At 42.0% G+C, this 19695-nt stretch overlaps 1 protein-coding gene and 1 long non-coding RNA gene across 3 annotated transcripts; one reads left to right on the top strand and one right to left on the bottom strand.

The window, feature by feature from the left end:
• Nucleotides 1-494: 494 nt before the first annotated feature.
• On the bottom strand, nt 495-2949 carry LOC143517223 (uncharacterized). The gene is made up of 3 exons (XR_013131902.1): nt 2115-2949; nt 1475-1623; nt 495-1335 (listed from the first exon to the last, which is right to left on the bottom strand). It is a non-coding gene; the product is annotated as an uncharacterized LOC143517223 (long non-coding RNA).
• A 3570-nt stretch (nt 2950-6519) lies between these two features.
• On the top strand, nt 6520-12404 carry ndufv1 (NADH:ubiquinone oxidoreductase core subunit V1). 2 transcript variants are annotated; one of them, XM_077009462.1, is made up of 12 exons: nt 6540-6623; nt 7789-7948; nt 8594-8766; nt 8850-8932; nt 9033-9203; nt 9408-9591; nt 9762-9951; nt 10103-10315; nt 10483-10649; nt 11284-11365; nt 11904-12049; nt 12176-12404. In XM_077009462.1, the coding sequence occupies exons 3-12, from the start codon at nt 8599-8601 to the stop codon at nt 12251-12253; spliced, it is 1482 nt and encodes a 493-aa protein (XP_076865577.1). In that variant the 5' UTR covers nt 6540-6623; nt 7789-7948; nt 8594-8598; the 3' UTR covers nt 12254-12404. The 2 variants fall into 2 exon arrangements, with proteins under 2 accessions (XP_076865576.1, XP_076865577.1); XM_077009461.1 differs by lacking the exon at nt 7789-7948 and having other exon boundaries at nt 6520-6623.
• Nucleotides 12405-19695: the final 7291 nt, after the last annotated feature.

The following is a 19695-nucleotide window of genomic DNA, read 5'->3' as shown; positions in this document are numbered from 1 at the left end:
AATTCATACAATGTTGTATGTTGTAATGTGATTAAACCATACATATTGCAGTAAGTTGTACTGTATTGCCATTCCCTTAAATGTGGGCACAGCTAAATGCAGGCACAGCTATGATTTTATCAAATACACAGAGCATGAAATTATGGTTGTATTTAAATATCTACAGCTATGATTAAGTAATTGATCAGAAATAGCCTACAAATTTAGCATGTAATAAAACTAGCAAGCTATAAGTGAACTAGCCTTCCTAGCCAACTATTATGGAAAAACCTTTGAATGTATCAGTTTTGGAACTAACAGTGGGGCAACAATTTAGTTTGTCCAGTTGGTGGCAGTAGCGAACCAATACTCAGCCATATGTAAAGACTAAGTAGATAAGGCTGCACATGAGAAGATTGATCGTGTTAACATAGTAAAAAACAGACATCTGAGAGATGGACCACACACAAAAAATTCAGAACAATAAGGTTTAATTTCTAACAGGAAAGAGAACAATAGCAATTGAACTGAAATGAATTCTGGAATAAAAAATTAATGGAACTAAATTCTTAACTTCACTAGATGCCAAAGCCAGAAATGATATGTGAACAAAGTTTAAGTCGTGCATCACATCATGGAGACCATGACAATATGACATACCACAACTTGTCAGAATTGGCTCCTACCTGCCTCTGTGGACCGGTGTATGTGGAGGCCGAATTCAAAAATGTAAAACGTGGCCTCTTCAGGAACGAAAACCTGCCTACACACGTTCATCGTTTTGTGGGCAGACACCTAAATTACATTGAAGGGGAGATGCGGCTTTCCTCAGCCAAACACAACAAGCCAGACAGGGATGATGTTGGTTGCGACAAAGGCCTGGCAGTGGACACACCCAATCAGCCAACACTGGAAAACTGGAGGGGCCTGGCAGTACCCCCAAAAAAGAGGCCAACCTCCTATCTTATTCCACAGCCAGAGTGGCTACACACAGCTCCAAAGCAAACCAAAATTCAAATGGGACTTATGGAAATATGTGCAAGTCCATTAAGATTGGAAAAGCAACAGTAAGCCTGGACAACACGTGCGCATTTGACTCTTTCTGCTAATGTTCATGCTGCACTTTCTGCGACAGTGAAAACTTCAACAAGCACCTAACCACCACTGACAAGAGAAACACCCAGATATTTCAGCTGGCTCAGTGTGGGAACCCAGAATGCTCAAGAGCAATGGCCAGCTTCAGAGCATGTCTCCTTGCACCCTTAAACATACGGCACATAGAAACAGAGGGCATCAAGGGTCTTCAAGCAGCTCTTGAGGATGGAGTGCAGTTGCAGTATTCAATTTGCCAGCGACCTGCAAAAGCAGCCCAATCAATTACTGACGAGGCCTGCAATGGTGTGGTCACCCACCGCCACACTGCTGGGGCAGCACTGTCCATTGAAGTTGCTGCAGAGAAGGATTATGTGCTGCAAGACTTCCCCATCAACCTCACCTGCAATGAGCCCTTCATTCTAAGGGGTGTTGTAGCATTCCGTCTGGTGCCTTACTGGGCAGCCCTCGGGCATTACGTCGCCTACTGCCGGAGGCCGTTCTCAGGGTGGCAATGCTTTGACGACCTCTCCAAGGGGGTTTCCACTGTGCCTGACAAGCACACAATTACATCACGTGTTTTTTACACGAAAGAGTAGGTTGGGAAAACAAGCAGCAGATTTTAGTTAAATTACATTACACTACACTTAGCTGATGTTTTTTTTTTTATTCAAAGCCACTGAGTTATTTAGATACAATGTGGAATCCAAACTTGCAACCCTCTGACCTAAAGAAAAGTACATGTTCCATCAAATAACAAGACTTTCTACAGTAAAAATGGATTTAAGAAAAAAAATGTTGTATGACTTGTGTTTTCACTTATTAATGTTTTTGAGTGCCCATCAAATAAGATGCATTATTTCCTACCTCTGATTCATGTATTCAGAAAATGATTAGCACTTTGCAGAAGTGCAGATTCCTGCATGAGGGTTGTGTGTTTGTGTTTTTGCATCCCCACAGAAACAATGATTCACACAAAGATTCCTGTCATTCAATTTCATTATTGGAAGATCAATATTACTTATAAATGTCATAAATATTACCTCTTAAATCTCTCAACAGAAGCTTTGATGTCATCCAGAAACTCTGCCTTCTGTGTTACCCCTCACCTCCTGTCCCTTCTGTAGTCCAACATCATCCAGCCCATTCTGTTGTATAGCTATAGTTAAACATGTGAGAGGTGCGCTCGTGACGTTAAGCACAAACGTTAATTTCAATAGCACAAACGAGCACAAACGTAGCACAAATGAACGAGACCAGTTTGGAGTGATTTGGACGTGGAGGGGGGGCTGGTGACGTCACGCGTATGAAAAAGATCCAGTTATAGCCTAATTTAAAAACCATAAAAGCACAAACGTTAATTTTCGCAGCACAAACGAGCACAAACGTAGCACAAACGAACGAGACCAGTTTGGAGTGATTTAGACATGGAGGGGGGGCTGGTGACGTCACGCGTATGAAAAAGAATCGGTTATATTTAAAAAACCATAAAAGCACAAACATTAATTTCAACAGCACAAACGAGCACAAACGTAGCACAAACGAACGAGACCAGTTTGGAGTGATTTGGACGTGGAGGGGGGGCTGGTGATGTCACGCGTGTGAAAACTTAAACGACTGTAACTTTACAAAGCAAGTGATTGAAGCGTTCATTTTAACAGCACAAACGAGCACAAACGTAGCACAAACGAATGAGACTACTTTGGAGAAATTTGGACGTGGAGGGGGGGCTGCGTGACGTCACCGGTCAGAAAATGCATTTTTAAATTACTCAAAAGCCTTAATAGCACAAACGAAAATATTTGCAGCACAAACGGGCACAAACCCAGCACAAACGAACTGCAGTGTTATTTCAGCATTTTGGGTATGAGGGGGGGCCAGCTTCACACAGGTCATGATGAGGCCTCTTAAAAGACCACTCATTGATTTGATTTCAAAGCCACATGGTAGACACATTGTCATTCAGATCATCATCACACTAACATTAGTCACAATGCTTAATCTCATGACTAACATATTCATCATTATTTAACCTCACCTGTGAATTTCCAGCATCCTGTCCTCCAGAGGTGGGGACTCGAGTCACATGACTTGGACACGAGTCAGACTCGAGTCATTAATATTAAGACTTTTGACTTGACTTGAAAAAATATTCAGAGACTTAGACTTGACTTAACGTTTACACCAATAACTTGGGACTTGAATTGGACTTGAACCTGTTTACTTGCAAAGACTTGATTTTTTTTAATCCCAAATCTAAATTTTAAAACGCATATTAATATTTATAAAGTGCGCCCCATTAATTTCATTTCCGTCCTTCTGACGCAGACCGGTCCTCTGCTTTTCCACACTCTGTACGTGTGTGTGTGTGTGTGTGTGTGTGCATGAGCTGCAGCACAACCAATCAAATGGGGGAGGTCAGCGAACGTGAATTGCTACCGGGCGGGGTGTAAAATGGACACAAATTAAGTATTATATCGCGATCGATCGCCAGTGGTTGGTGCCAGAGCGAACTAGTAACTCATTGAATCATAGATAAGGATCAGAGGTAAATAAACTAGATTTTTTTTTTTCGGCGTGAGAAATCGGATGTGTGGTGTGAGAGCGTGTGAAGACGGTCAAATGCGTGTGTCTCACGCTCAATGCGTGAGAGTTGGCAACCCTGGGTTCTGTATCTGAACTCAGGGAAGAGAGCCTCTCTCTGTCACCATCATATCCAGTTCTATCTCAGCATGGATTGTGTATTTGAAGACATCTACGTCGAGAAAAAATATATTGACAAAAGTGGAGCGAGTTTTCAGCTATGGGGACATCATTCGGCCTACATTCATCATTCATCGTGCACAAATGACATACAGACTTTTGGCCAGTTTGGTCTTTTGCAAATGCAATGCAGAATAGTTTACTGAAATGTCTAAAGTTGCATTCCTGATTCCTGTTAATTGTTCAGTTCTTATATTTGTTTGTCTTGTGTCACTCACACATGGACACACATGTTCTCCAAGAAACCAGATAAGAGAAGAGAGGGAAAAATGCTGTTATGGTTCTTTGTATTGTACTGTGAAAATATCAGCACTTTTTATTTGAACATGGAGTTCTACTTATGACTTTTTCACAGAATATTTATTTCTGGAAAATTGTAGTTTAAAGTATGAATATTTTGCAGCTAATTTTAACTAATTGAACTGTGCAATAAAGAGGTGTAATTAAATTTTTTTTTATACTTCGTGTTTTCAGTTGCACATGTTTTATCAAGATTTGAGGAGAATACAGATTTAAAAAACAATACATGTCTATTATTTACATTTAAAATATACCTGCAACATTGGTAAAAAAAAAAAAAAAAGACTCGAAAGGACTTGAAATTCCAAGTTTCAGACTTGGGACTTGACTTGACGATTGCCTGTCTTGACTCGAGACTTGACTTGAGTTGACTGTCTGCTTGAGACTTGACTCGGGACTTGAGGATAAAGACTTGGACTTACTTGAGACTTGCAAAACACTGACTTGGTCCCACCTCTGCTGTCCTCTAAGCCCTGTTTGTCCCTTCAACCCCGTTACCATCTTCAATCCCGTTACCCTAGTCTCAACCCCGTCACACCCACATTTTAATACATTATTTTTTTATGCTTTGAAAAGTAATTTAATGTTTGTTGACTTCTGTCTAAAATGTTGAGAGTTATTATAAGCTTATTGATTTTGGTGAAGATTCTTTAGTTAAACCACACTTTTGATGAAAAAAGAGCGCTTTCATGAAAATGAACATTTCAGACTTTAGTATTGCAAAAAAGTGAGATTCTGTAACATTTTTGTATTCACAATTATTGAATTAGTTTTGGGGACATCTGATTAATATGAAAATATTGATTTCTTCAGAAATGCATTTTATGATCATATTCAGAGAGCTTCCACTGTGTACGTAACGGGGTTGAAGAAAACCATTGCCCAGATCTTGAAAAAATGACCAATAATAATAAAGAGCTAATGCCTGAGATGGGAAAATATAATATTCTGATAGTTAAAAATATCCTTAATGCTGTGAGGTATACATAGAAATTATACATGTAATAAAAAAAATTGAACCACATGTAATCAAAGTCCAATTTGAACCATTCTAGTGGAATGACCCAAATACATTTTCTCAGCATTTCAGCATTATGGCAGATTCAGTTCCCGCACTTTAACTGTTACATAACAGCTTATTTAATTTACTTAATTTTTAGGGTACAAAATATACCTTGGGTGTATATGTGAATGGAAGTGCAGTTGTTTTGATTTTTGTGGCATTTTGTCTTTTGTACTTGCTTACTTTCTATTTTTCTTGTCTTGAGTATTTTAATTATTCAAATACATTATAGCCATACTTGACACTAATGTAGTCTAAGATTTATATATAGATGTATTAATGCCTGATGTCTTTGGATTCGTACAACTGGAAATCATTTAGCAGTGAATGCATGTTCTGTATGATAGAACAGGTGTCTGTAGCATACTCCCATTCAAACTGGTCACACCCACATAAACTGTGTTGACATTGGTTATCTTTGGGAACTAAAATTATGCAGTTTTAGACAGTTAAACTGAATAGGTTGTAGATTTATAGTTATAGATATTTTTTACAAGACAGCACCAGGTTAAAAAAGGTTTTCAAAATATTTTCTGTAAGCTAATCTAAAATATTACTTGGAAAAAATATGCTTAGAAAAAATGCCACATACATTAAACCTGGTACGTTTAAGTACCTGTATCTTACAGCAGGGATGCTCCAATTCAGGACCAACTGTCCTGCAGAGTTTATTTATAACCTAATCTAGCACACCTTTTTAAAATGTTTCTGAAGTAGTGGTGTATCATTTAGGGTTGGAACTAAACACTACAAGTAGGCTACATCGTCAGGACCAGACCTGAGCAGATCGTCTTAGTGAAATTATGTTAAAGGTATAATGTCACTAATGTATTTTTGAATTATTTAATCAAGCAAAACAACAAACAAACAAATGAACGAACGAACAAACTTCAAGATACAAAACTGGTGGTTTTCCATTTTGCTTTAAGACGTTTTCGTTAACATCATGTAGCCTAACTGATTCACGTTTGGAAGCAAAGCAAACTGCTGTTTAACTGTTTCTAAAATGTCAGATAAGAATTTCAAATTCAATTTGTTATATATGGCTTTTTAAAATCATGAGTTTGACATGATGTCAAGCAATTACAGGGGATTTCCTCCCTTACGTTTATTTGTCGGACAAATGTTTTGGTGGTTATACATGCAAGGTCAGATATCAAAGATGAACAAATCTAAGGGCTGATTGAGGGTAGACTACTGTATAGAATGCGGGTAGACAAATAGTGTAAACAGATTTTAAAACTGTTGTGCAATACATTACAGTACCGTTATTAGTTAAGCGGCAGGTTGTATGAGTTTACAGCTTGCAGTTGCCATAGAAGCAGAGCTGACAGTGTTTCCGGGTCAACGTGTCTTGCCGACCTGACAGTGTTTCCGGGTCAGCGTGGCTGCATCTTGTACCCGGAGATCCAGGACACATACGAAGGTAAATAGTTTTATGGCTTTTTAATATGTATTCTGGTGATGTCTAAGCTGTACTTACAGCCGAAAAGAAACAGTTAATGCTAATTGTACTGTCAAATGAAAGGAATACTTACGATCTAGCTGGATTCTAGGATATGTGTGTTTGTGGAGGTCACTGTCGTATCCGTGTATGTATTTTAGCCACTTCCGCTAACGGCAGAGCGCCAGGTTCACAGGACGGGAAGGAGGGGGGGGTGGGTATGGGTAGGTAGGGGTATCTAGGTGTAGGGAGGTAAATAACTGTATTTTGTTTTGCCGTGTGTATTTTTCTTCCAGCCTGTCGGGTTGTCTAACCCACCAGTACCGTGTTTAGCCGTATCTACAGATTCAGATTCTTTATTATCATTGTAACGAGTACAACGAGAAGTAAAGTGCAGGTCTTTCAACTGAGCCTATAATACTTAAACAACAAAGAAGGAAAAGAGAAATATACAAAATATACAGAGGAGCAATTTTACAAATGCACAAGGCTTAACTTGTTAGGAGTGTGGTGTCAATAAAATGTAAAGTTTACAGAGGAGTGTGCAGAACTCTTTGGCATATATAGTACACTAATTTTAATGTAGCATATGGCATGACTATGAAGATAATCACACACCGGCAAGAAGTGCGCACAATTGTGCACAGCGTACTCTCTACCAGAATCCACAGCCCCCTGGGGGACTGCAGGAAGGGGAGAGAGGACAGACCCAAGAGACAGAGCACCATCCACTACTGGGCATACAAGCTCACACACATTCATGCACACACACTCAAGTCAACTGTTTTTATTGGACATGAAGAGACACATGGTCACACACTCCGGGAGAATTTGTCAGGGACTGCCAGTTTACCTAATCTCCATGTTTTTGGACTTGAACTCAAGACCCCAGTGCTGAGAGTCAAACGTGCCAACAACTGAACCACCATGTTGTCCAGACTGTTGCCCTAGTTCTGATGGCCCTGTATTGTCTACCTGATGGCAGTGGCTCAAGCAGAGAATGGCCAGGATGGGCTGAGTCCTTTAGGATGGTATTGGCTCTCCTTAGACAGTAAGAACTGAAGATGGGTGTGGCAGAGGGCACCCAGTGATCTTCTCTGCCACATTAGTGACTCTCTGGAGCTCTTTCCTGTTTGCCACCATGCAGCTAGCAAACCACGTACAGAGGCAGAACATCAGGATGCTCTCTATGGTGGAGCGGTGAAGACACAAGCAGTCTCTGGTTGAGGTTATTCTTTCTGAGGATTCTCAAAAAGTTGAGCCTCTGCTGTGCCTTCTTTACCATCTGTGTGGTGCTCCTGTGTCAGGTCAGTGTTGCCTCTTCTCTCCCAGGAAGCAGAAGTCCCTGACCCCTCCCACATTGGTCCCACCAATTAGAATGGGCTGAATTTCTGTTTTGTTTCTCCTGTACTCTATGATTAGCTCTTTGGTTTTGGGTGTGTTGGGCAGCTTGTTTTCTCTGCACCACACAGTGCTGTAGAGGGCAGTGGTCACCCTCTGTTGAGCTGTTGGCCTTGAGTCAGAAGTTGGTGTTAGGAATGTCATGATGTGACTTCTAACCAGTATCTACCGCATTTAGTGCCGTATTTACTGTATATAGTACTGTATTTGCCGTATTTAGTGCCATAATTAGTACTGTATTTACTGTCTACTGTAGTTGGTGCCGTATCTACCCTATTTGGTGCTGTACTTAAGAAATCTCATCGGAAAATAAATAAAAATAAAATAAAAAATGTCTCTAGAAAAATACTCCCAAAGTAGGCTGGCTAGGTGACTAGTTTTATAACTACAGCTAGATCGTCACTGGTGTATTTCAAACAGTTATCATGGAACATGACTTTCATCGTTCACTGGAAATTGAGATTCACATGAAGACAGTTGTTTAAAATTTACAGTAGCTAAGTATGTGTTACGGAAATACTGGAAGATCTTTCAATATCTTCCTTTGACAGAAATCATGTTATCTTGTGTCGGCGGTCCTGTCCTGAGCCGGTTGTTTAGCGGCGGGGCTTCTCGTTTCCCCGCCGCTGCTGTTGCATCTGGAGCTCGGGCTGTTGCCGCCTCCACCTCCACCACTGCAGATCGCGGCGTGGCACTGGTGCGCTACAACAGCACTGCTCCGCAGGTACGTATAACGTCTACAGTGTAGCCACTTAATGTTAACAATAGTTTAGGAAAATACCCCAACAAGTTTCTTATGTCACTTAGGAGAAACAAAAGAAGACAAAATTTGGACCTCTTGCTGACGAGGACAGAATTTTTACCAATTTGTATGGGCGCCATGACTGGAGGTGCAGCTTCTTAAACTTTCTGCTTTGGAATTGTCTAAATATTAAAGTGTGTATGGAGAATATGCATTGCTAAGAGCTGAGCGTATAAGTTGCGTTACAGACTGAAAGGTGCACAGAGTCGGGGAGACTGGTACAAGACCAGGGAGATTCTGGACAAGGGAGTGGACTGGATCCTGAATGAGATTAAAGTGTCTGGCCTTCGCGGCAGAGGAGGAGCTGGTTTCCCCACAGGGATGAAGTGGGGCTTCATGAACAAGCCCAGTGATGGCAGGTGTGATGTTCGTGTTCACACTCATGGCTGTGTCCCTTCCCTGCAGCTTATGCATTTTTACACAGCCACTACTCGATATTAATAACTGTAACTGATTGATGTTTAGCAAAAATGACTGTAGTCAGTTGGCCTTCTTCCTTTGGTTTTGGATCTGTGTCTTGGTGGGAGACACAGTCACTCAGATCTTCTGCTTTCTCTGTTCAGGCCCAAGTACCTTGTAGTAAACGCTGATGAGGGGGAACCCGGCACCTGCAAAGACCGGGAGATCATGCGGCACGACCCTCACAAGCTGGTGGAGGGCTGCCTGGTGGCCGGCAGGGCGATGGGCGCTCGCGCCGCCTACATCTACATCCGGGGAGAATTTTACAATGAATCTTCCAACCTGCAGGTCAGACAGGGACACTTACTGCTTAAGATCTTTTAATCATCAGTGTCAAATTGAGAGGCTGTTACCTGTAGAAAATATTTGAAGTGTGAACTCAAGTTACTGGAAGATGTGCATAGCCCTTGTTTTGTGCATTCTTACTTGGAGCAACTAGACACTCCCCTTTCTCCCAGGTTGCCATTAACGAGGCGTATGGTGCGGGGCTGATCGGTCAGAACGCCTGTGGCTCCGGCTACGACTTTGACGTGTTTGTGGTTCGTGGAGCGGGAGCATATATCTGTGGGGAGGAGACGGCACTGATCGAGTCCATTGAGGGCAAACAGGGGAAGCCCCGCCTGAAGCCTCCTTTCCCGGCTGACGTGGGTAAGACCTTCCACAAAAGAGACTCAATGACTCAGTTGTACAACTTGACTTCAGTAGCCATTTTAGGTTTTGCTATAAGGTTCAGCTGTAATCAGTTGGTAAGCCACATTTGTTGCCTGAATTTGTAAGGAGGAAACTTGTCTGCTTGCAGGTGTGTTTGGTTGTCCCACAACGGTCGCCAATGTGGAGACGGTGTCTGTGGCGCCAACCATCTGTCGTCGAGGCGGCACTTGGTTTGCGGGTTTCGGCAGGGAGAGGAACTCTGGTACAAAGCTCTTTAACATCTCAGGCCATGTGAACCACCCCTGCACCGTGGAGGAGGAGATGTCCATCCCCATGAAAGAGCTGATTGAGAGGCACGCAGGTATATGATCTTCTGCCCTTTCTTCAAAGCACCAGCTGCTGGGTGACCCTCCTGCACCAGTGTCATGGGCTCAAGGTTGTCTGACTCTGTACCGATAAGCCTGTCCACTTGACACTTTCATCATGACCTGTTGAATTGCAGGTTCACCTGCCTGACGTTTGTTACAGGTGGCGTCCGCGGCGGCTGGGAGAACCTGCTGTGTGTGATTCCTGGTGGCTCCTCCACGCCCCTCATCCCTCGCCACGTGTGTGAAGACGTCATGATGGACTTTGACGCTCTCATTCAGGCTCAGTCCGGCCTGGGGACTGCAGCCCTCATAGTCATGGACAAATCCGTAAGTGCAAATCTGTAATCATCTGTAATTATAATGTTATGAGATGTTTCTACTACACCCTCCCACTTCTCCAACAAAAATGGCTGTAACAGGCTAAATGAATTGATATTAATTTTGATTGTGTAATTTCCCATTATCACATTATTTCCCATAATTCTGTTTTTGAGGGTTCATGGTGATTTTAGTCAAATTGGACTTTCCAAGCTCTAAAGAACCTGATTTCAATTATTCCTCCATGATTAGTTGGCACCCTATTATCATGCAATGCATTAAACAGACACCACAGTTTCAGTACGAGATGATTGGGTCAGAAGGACTTGAGTGCCATATATGGGTTAGCAAGTTTCAATAAGATGTCCTCTAAATCATATAGACATGTGATTTCTGTTCATAGGCAGTATCAATATTGCACCCTGATTATAGGCAAACTCTGGACTTCAAAGCGTTGCTGTATGTAACATGACTAAGTTAATGTGATCAGCGCCTGTGACTGACAGCAGAGAGTTGTGCATATTCAGGCCATTGCAACCAGGCTGTGTGATTATGGGAGAAAAGTGTCTGAAAACGTTTCCAGATTAGATGCTGGGGAAAAAATAGAAAAGGATTGTAAAAAATCCCTCTAATGTCTTCACAGACAGATGTAATCAGAGCCATTGCACGCTTGATGGAATTCTACAAACATGAGAGTTGTGGCCAGTGCACCCCCTGCAGGGAAGGTGAGGGAACTGCATATAATATATTCACTGAGAAGCCCTCAAGGTTCATAGACCTATTCACTTCAGAAGATTGGATGTATTTATGATGTTTGTACTGTTATATATAATGTGTGTATACTAATGTGTTGCAATAGACAATAGTGTCATTTGTAGCGTCACTTGAATCTGCATGTTATCAGAAGAAAATAAGTTTGTTTACTCTGTTTACATCTAATTAGTACTAACTAATGAGTTCCGAATGAAAATGTTGAGCAATGCACTGGAGATGTTCCTTATCATAATTCAATAATGATAATCATAATTATCATAATTGTTCTCAAGCATATTTATATGACTATCATCAGTTTATTTTAGTACATTACTCACTGGATTAATAAACTAATAATAAATAAAGGGCTGTATATATATATATATATATATATATTTTTTTACTGCAATAACCAAAATGCAAAATCAATCATTTTAAATTTAGAGGCATTGAATTTTATAAAAGTCCTTTGGGTTTAAAGTTCAAATTCTCCTCTTTCCTGGTGCTCAGGTGTGGACTGGATGAACAAGATGATGTGGCGCTTTGTTAAGGGGGATGCGCAGGAAGCAGAGATCGACATGATCTGGGAGATCAGTAAACAGATCGAGGGCCACACCATCTGTGCTCTGGGCGACGGTGCGGCGTGGCCCGTGCAGGTACGGCTGACTCTTTGGGGCCCTGGAGCCTGAACTACAAAACCTCTCTTCTCACAGATTGCTTTAAAAGGACTGTTTCTTGTTTCTTGGCATTTGGGTTAAACTCATTCTGCTGCCTCCCCACAGGGGCTGATTCGTCACTTCCGCCCCATTATGGAGGGCAGGATTGCAGAGTTCCAGCAGAAGCAGCGAGCTCGGGTGTAGCGCCACTCCTCCCTCTGTTCTCTTCAGACTTTACCTTCTGTTGTTATTTAAGAGAAATGTGTGTTTCTCACAAATGAACTGTTCTCAACATCCAACCTGCGTTGTTTCACTATCCTATGTGAAAATTGCTAATAAAGTTCCAGGAACCATATTTTATTTAGGTGTGTCACTGAAGTCATCACGTCCATGGTGTGATTATGACTAGCTTAAACTTGATATATTGTAGGATGAGATGTTCTTTATTTCCACTGTAATAGTACACTGAGATGTTGTTTGGAGCAAGTTTGTGAATGCCTGATTAAGAGTAAAGCTATATCCTATAGACCAGTGGTTCTCAAACTTTTTAGACAAAGTACCACCAACTGTCAAACGAAAAACCTCCACGTACCACCTACTACCCCCCCCCCCCCCCCAAAAAAAAGAAAAAAAAAGAAAAAGCTGTTTGGCAAGTTTAAGTTGTTGACAGGGGGGGGGCGAATGTAAATTGTTACCGGGAGGATGTAAAATGGACACGAATTAAGTATTATATCACGATGGTTGGCGCCAGAGCGAACTAGTAACTCATTGAATCATAGATGTGGATCAGAGGTAAATAAACTAGATTTTTTTTTTGTCGACGTGAGAAATCGGATGTGTGGCGTGTGAAGACGGTCAAATGCGTGTGTCTCACGCATTTGGCAACCCTGCTCATTACACACATATGTTATAATGTCAGGGTTGCCAACTTTCGTTCTCCCCCCCCCCACCCCCCGCTCAACAAAATACACTCGCCACCGGCTCCAGGTTAAAATCTCACTCCAAGCGAACGTCAAAAGTTGGCAACCCTGTAATGTAGTTCTCCTGTAGTTCGTGTTGGTAGTGGTTGGTTTACAGCACAAAAAGTCTTCGTGCGACATGCCCTCATACTCATATCGCACGTAAACGAGCAAGTTGGCTAAATCTGCGACATCTATGGATTCATCTAACTGCAGTGAGAAGCATTTACTCATTTTAATTCTCTCGGTCAATGTTTGTCTGACGTTGTCCACCATTTCATCAATTCTGCGAGTGACCGTGTCGTTTGAAAGATGCACCAGGTCGAACTGTTTAGCGACATTTTCTCCGCACATAATACGAGTAATCCCTTTTAGTTTCTGAATTTCAGGACTTGTCATAATTCTGTTTTAATTAAAAAAATGTGTTGTGTAAAAAAAAAAAAAAAACCTCAAAGCATCTTTTATTTTCCGAGTTCATCTGGCGTACCACCGCGGGGTGCTCTGCGTACCACCAGTGGTACGCGTACCACAGTTTGAGAACCACTGCTATAGACTATAAGATACAAAATTAAAGAAATATGTAATGTATCAATGTAAATATATACACCCCATGAAAGAACGAAGTACCTGGTACTGGGATTTTGACGACAGTCGTTGAGAAACATTGGCATTCACCCTGTTTGCAACCCATGACTAAAATTTTTTCAGATTTATTTTACCAGAATTTATTATAATTTTATAAGATTTATTTGTAGGAAGAAATGTGCACAAGATCGTTCAGCCGTAAACATGCCATTTTCCAAAGCTGCCAGAACTGTTTGAACACATTTACATGGAATTCACTGACACAGTGGAAAGAAATGAGGGGAAATGGTGTCTCGTGGTGGGCAGATTCACTAGATGCAGGGACAGTGGACCGTTTTGAATGAATTCAAAATTTGTATAGCACCTTCCAAGATGCCAAAGGACACTTTACAATTAGCACAAGTACAACCTTTTACATCCAGTCACACATCAGCATGACCTCACTGTTTCTTTCAAGAACACCCTGTTAACACAATGAGAAACTGCTGGAAGCCTGGGTGTAACTTTGGATATCCAGTTTTCCAGTTTCTCAACACACGTTGCAAACCTGACCAGATCCTGCAGATTTCTCCTCTGCATCATATGGAGAATACGACCCTTCCTTTCACAGGATGCTACCCAGGTGCTTGTGCAGTCACTCATCATCTCAAAGCTGAACTACTGCAACTTGCAGGTCTTCCTCTATTGGTCATCAGACCTCTACAACTGATCCAGAATGCAGTAGCATGAGAGGTCTTCAATCTCCCCAAGTTCTCACATGTGACTCCTCTGCTGCGCTCTCTTCACTGGCTTCCAGTAGCAGCACACATCAGATATAAAACCTTGATGTTTGCCTACAAAGCCTAAAATGGACCATTCCCGCCTTACATGATGTCCATGGTCAAAGTCTGATCTGTACCACGAGCTCTCTGAATCTCAAGTACAACTTGACTACAAATGTCATGTCAAATGTCAAAGGTCTAATGGAAGACAAACCTCAAGACTATTCTCTGTCCTGGCTCTGAGATGGTGGAATGATCTTCCACTTACTGCTCGGATTGCTTGCCATGTTCAAATGTAGACTGAAGACTCACCTGTTTGTTGAGTATTTAAATCAGTACTAACTCAGCAGCTAACACTTGTATGGCGCCAAAATAGATCCTAAAGTTAAAAAGAGAGGTAGAGAGTTAAAAAAGCAGGTTTGTAAACAGAATATTTATGTTTTTAATAGTCTATTTTGAGTTTAATATTCTTGAAGAATCCGTTTTCGTTGCACCTTTTCTCGCTCGCGCTTCTCTCAGTCTTGCTCTCGCCTCCAGAAGTTTCTCGCTTTTGACTTTTGGACCTTATTTTACGGGTGGGCGGGATTTACACAGTCATTGGCTGATGGAGTGTTGTGCCGAATTCTGACTCCCCGGCAGAATCCTACTCCCCTTGCGTGCACGCGCATATAGGCGCTTCAGATGATAATCGCAATTTTCGTTGTTTCTATGAACAAATAAGGACTAATTTTTAATTATCTACCACAGGAAACGATGCAGCATTATCTATATCCAAATAAAGACACTGATTCACGGGTGTTAAATGTTTTAAATAAAATGTAATGTACATGGACGTAATTTGGGGGGTCAAAATAGACTATTAAAACATAAATATTCTGTTTACAAACCTGCTTTTTTAACTCTCAATATTAATGACAGTTTTCTCAATTACAAAACGTAATTTCTTGGTTATGGATTCAGTTTTTTGATTCTCAAAACTTTAGGACATATTTTGGCGCCATACACTTGTTGTTGTTCTTTAGATTGTATGTTTATTTGTTTATTTACACTTCTAGGTATGGTTTTATAATTCCTGTTTAAGGTCTGTGAACAGATACAAAGCATTTTGTAAGTCGCTCTGGATAAGAGTGTCTGCTAAATGACCTAAATGTAAATGTATCTCCAGAGCCGGTCCTGACCAATGTGGTGCCCTAGGCGAGATTTTGGTTGGTGCCCCCTGTATCATCAATCATCGGGTTGATTGTGTCACTATTAAAGAAACAAATAAAAAGCAAATGACTTAAATATTACTGTGACGCTCGGGGCTGGACGAAGGACGAGACACAAAATCCTTGTCTTTCAGACGTCACTTTTATTACAGCGCTTTAATGCGCACGGAAAACACAGATATTGCGCAATAGCGCACGTAGAACATTCACACAGCAACGTGTAAACCTAGACAACGACGAGCACAGGACACTGCGCAAGCGCACATTAAATAGACAAACCACATTAGCCCCATGTGATTACGAGACGATTCACAGGTGATACACATTATCACGCGACATAGCCTTCACCCCAGAGTTCCACAGACGCAGACAAAGCACGTGGACCACGTATACACACGCCCAAAGGGGAGGGGCCGGGGTCCTCAACGTGACAATTACCATATAACAAGCAATAAATATAAAGGTGTTGCACAAAAAATATTTTAAAACTATTTTACATAACGTAGTGCAGAGAACAACTTTTAAATATTAATAATGAACAAAAAAAAATTAAAAACAACAACTACCACCAGTGCAAATCAGGGCAATTTGCCTACTGCAACATTATAGGCCCTTTTCACAACAAAACGGAAATACGTCACCGCCGGGTAAAACAAGTTCCGGTACTCGCAGAAGATAGTTGTTGTCAATTCACCTCAGCATGGAGCGTGTGTTTACTTCATCCCTGTCGTCGCTGCCGAGACTGAATTTTAAATACGTTTCCAGTATCGTTGGAGAACATTCAACAACGAACGGTTCCAAGTTAAATAGAGGCTACAAATTGTTTGTAGAATAATTTATTCACTTATACCAGGGTAAGCTAACACCAGCTAGGTAACTAACTATTATTTAAGGTATAGCTGGTTCCATTAGTCATCCTACGGAGTGGTAAAACAGTCTATATTATTATGATATATATTATAATATTACATATTATACTGACAGCTTTAGTTAACAATATCTAGCTAGGTTAAGCTGTGCGATTTTTGGCCCATTTTCAGCCGATTTTTCACTCGTGAGACTATCTTTGCGATCGGGCTGAGTTTCGGCTCAATCGCGTGTCGTGCATCGTATAGTTTACACAGGTAAACGAGGAGCGATTCACACCTCACGACCAACTCCCGATCAGAAATCGCAGCGTCGCAAGAATATCAAACATGTTTGAAATTCAAATCGCTCCTCGTGAGAGTATCGCACTGTTGAAGCAGCTCCACGAGCCGACTCTCCCTGCGATTTAGTCGTACAGTTTGAGCTGGAGCTGAGTACACGATTTAAAATATCGTACAGTGTACGCCCAGCTTTAGCAAGCCAAGGGACGTCAGCTATTGATTGTTTGGTTTACATCAGTATCAATAAAGTTCATGACACACACCAAGTTATTACGTGTTATTGTTTATTCAGTGTCCAATATAGTCGACAGCAAAGTGATGGTCAGAGCTGGATGCTACTGAGCAGAGCTGGATGCTAGCGGATCACAACTAGTTTCAGAGCCGTTTCAGTGGAACAGTTGCTGTCCGCATTTGAAAGAGCAAACTCTCGACTAGTAGATGTTCGTGGTGTACTGCCAGCCGAGAGCTTGCTCTTTTCTAGTTAGATGCTATCGGCTATCGGATCGGGGCTAGAAGCTATCGGATCACGGCTAGATGCTAGCGAACCGGGGCTAGAAGCTATCGGATCACGGCTAGAAGCTATCGGATCGGGGCTAGAAGCTATCGGATCACGGCTAGAAGCTAGCGAACCGGGGCTAGAAGCTAGCGAACCGGGGCTAGATGCTATCGGATGACGGCTAAAAGCTAGCGAACCGGGGCTAAAAGCTAGCGAACCGGGGCTAAAAGCTAGCGAACCGGAGCTAAAAGCTAGCGAACCGGAGCTAAAAGCTAGCGGACCGGAGCTAAAAGCTATCGGACCGGAGCTAAAAGCTATCGGACCTGAGCTAAAAGCTATCGGACCGGGGCTAGATGCTATCGGACCGGGGCTAGATGCTATCGGACCGGGGCTAGATGCTATCGAACCGGAGCTAGAAGCTAGCGAACCGGGGCTAGATGCTAGCGGGTAACAGCTAGATGCTAGCGGACGTACGTGTACTCCCAGCCGAGAGCTTGATCTTTCAAACGCGGACAGCAACTGTTCCACTGAAACCGGCTGGGAACAGTAACAGTACTGGGAACAGTAACAGGGAACAGCACCAACTTTTAGCCGCGAGCTTCCTGCTATGTAGTCTGCAGCAGTGAAATGCAGGCTACACACAAAGATGCTCCGTATCACAAAGTTTTCCCCTTCATCCCTCCTAATTGCACAAACCCATTTTCTTTTCTGCTCGTCGTCAGCCGGAAAACCGTAGAAACTGAGATACGACTGTTTTTGCTTCGAGATCGAGCACCCTGGTGCACTGCAAAAGCTCTTGTTATTGGACTCTGCCATTGTTTAATGTGTAACGGAAGTAACTTTACCCTGCAACGAGAGCTTCCGGAAGAAAAAAGGGCCTATTATTTCAAAAGTGCATAAGCTAAGCTAATCATAGCACCTACTAGGATTGGGCAGTATGAGGACAGTGGCGGTTTTCACTATGATGCGAGCGGCGCGAGGGTCCGCGCGGCGAAAATGACGTAATCACTGTGGCTCCGCCCGTGCGCGAGGGCCTCGCGCCGTCGTGCACCTCTCGAATTTTGTAACTTCGCGCGCGCGCCGCGCTTCAGCGCGATGGACAAAGTCATGTTTGCCGGGTTCATACACCTATACAAGGTGGAATTAAAGCACTTGTACGTCACTTTAAAGGTCCATTTCAATATTTCCCAGCACGTTAAACTTAATTAAGTTAAATATTTATACATATACTCGAAATGAATCGAAATAATTCGCTTTTTTATCACATTATTTAATGGTTGTTTATTTTCAAAACGCCCAGACGTCGTCTTCACGTTCTCTCATGTTTCGTCCTGGAATTACAAGAGGCTCGTATTTGTTAACGTATCGTTTCGGACAACACTGCAAAGCCATAATTACGTTTGATGCCTGTATATATACGGTCTCTGGTCAGGTAAAAATGTTCTTTCACCGGTTTTGCATGGGTTTTTTATTCTCCACTGCCACCTATCGCCACCTATCGTTTCGGAGAACACTGCAGCGACGTTCGCGAAATAAAAGCCTACACCGCTCGCGCAGGGTCGCGAGCTGGTTTCAAAGAAAAACACAACAGCTACAGATTGGCAACATTTTGGATTTGTTTCAAATAAAAATGAGAGGCCATTGGAGCACGCCCCACGATTCTAATTCGATAATATGATTGGTTGATAAAACTGCCAATCTATAATAAAAGCTCTCAATGTAGAAGGGCCTTTCTCTCTTTTACCTAGAAACAACTGTGTGAAATATTCTGATTGGTTGATTTTTTATTTCACCGCTGAGGTCTTTTTCAAGCACAAGTACGAAAAGTGGATTTGAAAGCCGATTTATAGGAAAAATACAAATTATTGGTGAAGCGTTATTAACATATATTACATATAATAGATAAAGCATCCTTTTTAAGATCAATTAACCTTCAGAGAAGGCGTTGAAGTCCCTGACGCTTCGCCAATGGTTTAGTGTTAATTCACCACATATTACCATTATATTACCTGTTTTTTGCCGCCTTTCCTCCTCCATTTTTCTCCTTTTTTCTACCCTGGGCACCAGAGGACTTCTGCCTTTTTGACGTCTTTACAGGGAGATGTCACTCTGCGGTGTACAGAGTAAAGCCTGGTTTTAACGAGGTGCGCAGAGCGCGCGGGGGAGGGCGGGTTGGCGCGCGGGTGATAGGTGTCGTGTGTTGTTATTATAAGAATAATTAATTTGACTAATATTATTAAACAATGAAATTATGATTATGTGGACTTTGCTTGTTTTCACATTTATTAATTGTTCATTTGTTAAAAAAAAAAAAAAAAAACCGCATGCACGCGAGCGCCCCCCTGGACAGCCGGCGCCCCTAGCATTTGCCTATATCGCAAATATATATTCTACAGATTCAGACCCCATTCTCCAGCATGGACACCACGAGCCTCCTCATTCCAACTAAGGACATCCTGTTTATGTCATTATGTCACATCATAAAGTGG

Source organism: Brachyhypopomus gauderio, chromosome 6, assembly GCF_052324685.1.
Source record: "Brachyhypopomus gauderio isolate BG-103 chromosome 6, BGAUD_0.2, whole genome shotgun sequence".
Taxonomy (NCBI): Eukaryota; Metazoa; Chordata; class Actinopteri; order Gymnotiformes; family Hypopomidae; genus Brachyhypopomus; species Brachyhypopomus gauderio.
This window is presented reverse-complemented; position numbering and strand designations above follow the sequence as displayed.

Bases quoted from the DNA above. Each gene is read 5' to 3' on its own strand.
- ndufv1 (XM_077009461.1), top strand. From the start codon at position 8,599: ATGTTATCTTGTGTCGGCGGTCCTGTCCTGAGCCGGTTGTTTAGCGGC. The intron at 11,366-11,903 runs GTGAGGGAACTG...CCTGGTGCTCAG, and splicing joins GTGCACCCCCTGCAGGGAAG to GTGTGGACTGGATGAACAAG. The intron at 12,050-12,175 runs GTACGGCTGACT...GCCTCCCCACAG, and splicing joins GTGCGGCGTGGCCCGTGCAG to GGGCTGATTCGTCACTTCCG.